This window comes from Ascaphus truei, chromosome 14 (assembly GCF_040206685.1).
Source record: "Ascaphus truei isolate aAscTru1 chromosome 14, aAscTru1.hap1, whole genome shotgun sequence".
Lineage (NCBI taxonomy): Eukaryota > Metazoa > Chordata > Amphibia > Anura > Ascaphidae > Ascaphus > Ascaphus truei.
Genome location: NC_134496.1, coordinates 18,122,077 through 18,122,377, shown reverse-complemented (window position 1 = coordinate 18,122,377; position 301 = coordinate 18,122,077). Strand labels below are relative to the sequence as shown.

The window sequence follows — 301 nt, the reverse complement described above, 5'->3', positions numbered from 1 at the left end:
GGGCTCCGTCCTGTTAGACAGGGGGGTGAGGTAGTGGATGCACGGATCCGCAGGCAGGTGGGCTTGGTCCTGCGTGTGGTTGGAGCGGCAGCGGTAGGGGGGCACGGCAGCGGTGAAGATCTGCATGAGGTTGTGAGTGGCGACCAGAGTGAGTGGGGCAGAAAGGATGATGACAAGGAGGGAGTGGAACAGAGAGAAGAGACTGTTCTTATCCAGGAGGTCCCTTAGCGTCATGGTGGGAGCTAAAGAATGGGTGTTTTTACCCAGAATGCTCAGGAGTGAGCAACACTCGTTTGTAATG

At 56.8% G+C, this 301-nt stretch overlaps 1 protein-coding gene across 1 annotated transcript in view; it reads right to left on the bottom strand.

The window, feature by feature from the left end:
- The window catches only part of LOC142465436 (solute carrier family 22 member 6-A-like), a 25,676-nt gene extending 25,375 nt beyond the window's left edge, over positions 1-301 (bottom strand). The window contains exon 1 of the mRNA XM_075569393.1: positions 1-301. This exon is cut by the window's left edge and continues 60 nt beyond it. Within this exon, the coding sequence (XP_075425508.1) occupies positions 1-234 (234 nt within the window). The 5' untranslated portion in view covers positions 235-301.